The sequence below is a fragment of the Salvia hispanica genome, unplaced genomic scaffold (assembly GCF_023119035.1).
Source record: "Salvia hispanica cultivar TCC Black 2014 unplaced genomic scaffold, UniMelb_Shisp_WGS_1.0 HiC_scaffold_37, whole genome shotgun sequence".
Taxonomy (NCBI): domain Eukaryota; kingdom Viridiplantae; phylum Streptophyta; class Magnoliopsida; order Lamiales; family Lamiaceae; genus Salvia; species Salvia hispanica.
Genome location: NW_025952102.1, coordinates 11,476 through 13,809, shown reverse-complemented (window position 1 = coordinate 13,809; position 2,334 = coordinate 11,476). Strand labels below are relative to the sequence as shown.

The 2,334-nt window shown below is 35.0% G+C and overlaps 1 protein-coding gene across 1 annotated transcript; it reads right to left on the bottom strand.

Moving 5' to 3' along the window:
* Positions 1–1,167: 1,167 nt before the first annotated feature.
* On the bottom strand, positions 1,168–2,073 carry LOC125199065 (receptor-like protein 9DC3). Its single transcript, XM_048097232.1, has one exon. It carries the CDS (start codon positions 2,071–2,073, stop codon positions 1,168–1,170), a length of 906 nt encoding a protein of 301 aa, XP_047953189.1.
* Between the last annotated feature and the right edge of the window lie 261 nt (positions 2,074–2,334).

The window sequence follows — 2,334 nt, the reverse complement described above, 5'->3', positions numbered from 1 at the left end:
AGCTCACCTGCGTGTCGGTGTAGACAGCTTTGTTGCGTCTCTTCTTTGTCTTATATAGTCATATTTCTAATAACTATAACTTGGTTTTGTGAGATCCATTTCCAACAAAATCTTAATATCTCCTACACGAACCAAAAAGTACCAAACCCAGAAAAGAAAAGGAAAGACATTGGCATCATCAGCAAACACCAACCAACGAAACAAAAACAAGTACGCGTTGAATCATGCTATCCATCGGCCATAGTGAAGAATCTCATAGAGAAGTTGTAGATAATTTTGTAACAAATGCAGGACGAAAGACTTTCAACCAGTAGACAGCCTTCTAAAACGTTATAAACACAATTTTAAAGACTTTGCAACAGAACACAACGCAAAAATGCAATCTTCATAAAAACAGAGGTATATAAAGTTAACTAATTACACAAAACAGAATCCAACATTTCCCTACACAACAATGCAAAACGCCAACGTTCTTCTTCAGTGATTAAACAAAAAAATTGATTAAATTCAATAATGGTCAACTTAATTAGTAATTACTTAAGAAAGAGAATGGTAGAAATTAAACACATCACTATCCACTAACACCTACAAAATCCAATAACATAAACTATCAAAATTAGCTCGATAATATCACACTAATTAGTGAACCAACACATAAACCACTCATCAAAACAGATTCTCCGCCTCCTCAAAATTCACAATTCTCCACAAAAATTATGAGCTGAGCGAAGAAGCTACCCTTAAACACTGAGATATTTTGTTCTTCATTAGAGCGTGGGTTATGTGTGCGGATTTAACAAATTTATTTAGTAGTACTACTAAACAAATTTAAACAAACATTTTTCAATTTTTTAAAAGATTTAAAAATATAATATTTTTCAATTTTGCTGGAGCAAATACTAATTATACTATTGTTCATTTGTTTTCAAAGTACAAAACATAAATTAGCTTAATTCTTATCATAATTTAATATACTGCAACAACTTCAAATTTGAAATTGAGCACAACCACAGAAACAAGGTAAAAGAAATATAAACAAAACTCAAACACAAGCTCTCATGACATCAGAAAACGGATAAAGAGTAAGAAAGAAAATTCCAAACAACTCACGAAAGAGTTCCAAATTAAACACAAGGAAAGCACACGATCCTCCTTTTGTCTTCCAATCTAAGTTCCCATTCGTGTTGGTGCAGCTCTGTTGCTTCTCTTCTTCGTCTTATATTTATATCCAACTCCAAAAAAGAATTCCACTAACCATCTTGGCCTTCCACTTCTTATAATCATGTAACCAATTCCAGTACCAAGTATGAATCCACTTCCATATCCCATTACAACACATCGCCAGCCAAATCCATCTATGAATTCATATTCGTCATCTTCTTCTTCAGCAGGCTGCATCGATTTCCCATCATCCTCTTTGCACTTTCTCGACAATGGAACTCCACACAATCCCAAGTTTCCCATATATGAATCATTCTCAAGTGTGGAGAATTGATTAGATCGTGGTATTTGCCCAACAAGATTGTTCATCGAAAGGTTTAATTTCGCAAGAAATGTCAACCTTGTCAGTTCATTTGGAATTTCTCCATCCAGTTTGTTCGTTGATAAGTCCAACGATTCAAGTTCACTTAAGTTTCCAAGATATGAAGGTATATGTCCTGTGAGGATATTATGGGACAAGTTCAAATATTTGAGATTCTTAAGATTTCCTATGGAAGGTAGAATAGTTCCGGAGAAACTATTGGAGGATAAGTCAATTGTTGTGAAGGTTTCTAGTAGTCTTTTCAACAACTGATCCTGACCTTTCAAAGTGACTATCATATCCACAAATCGTAGATAGTCTTTGTCGTTGAAGTCGTAGGGTTTATTTGTGTCATCTCTTTGCCTTGCCTCCATCATTGCTTTGAAATTGTTGAAATATCTATTGGGTAGATAGCCAACAAATGCATTGTGAGAGATATCTAAAACTTGCAACTTAGGAAATGGAAGTTTGGTTGGTGAAGGAAGTGAAGTGTTACCACCAAACTTGTTAGACCTCAACACTAGCACTTTAAGCTTGGGAAGGCCTTCCATCCAAAAGGGAAATTCATCTTGTATTCTATTATTTCCAACGTCGAGACCCCTTAGACTTTGGCAATTGATTAATGATTCTGGTAATCGTCCTTGTAATTTGTTATTACCCAAATTGATGGACATAAGCCTACAACCTGTGGTGAAGGTACATGGTATGAGACCACTAAACTGATTTGTGTTTAGATGAAAGATCGTCAAAGATCCGCTGAAGTTTCTGAAGCATAGTGGCAGTTTTCCTTCCAAAGTATTATTTGAGAGAAG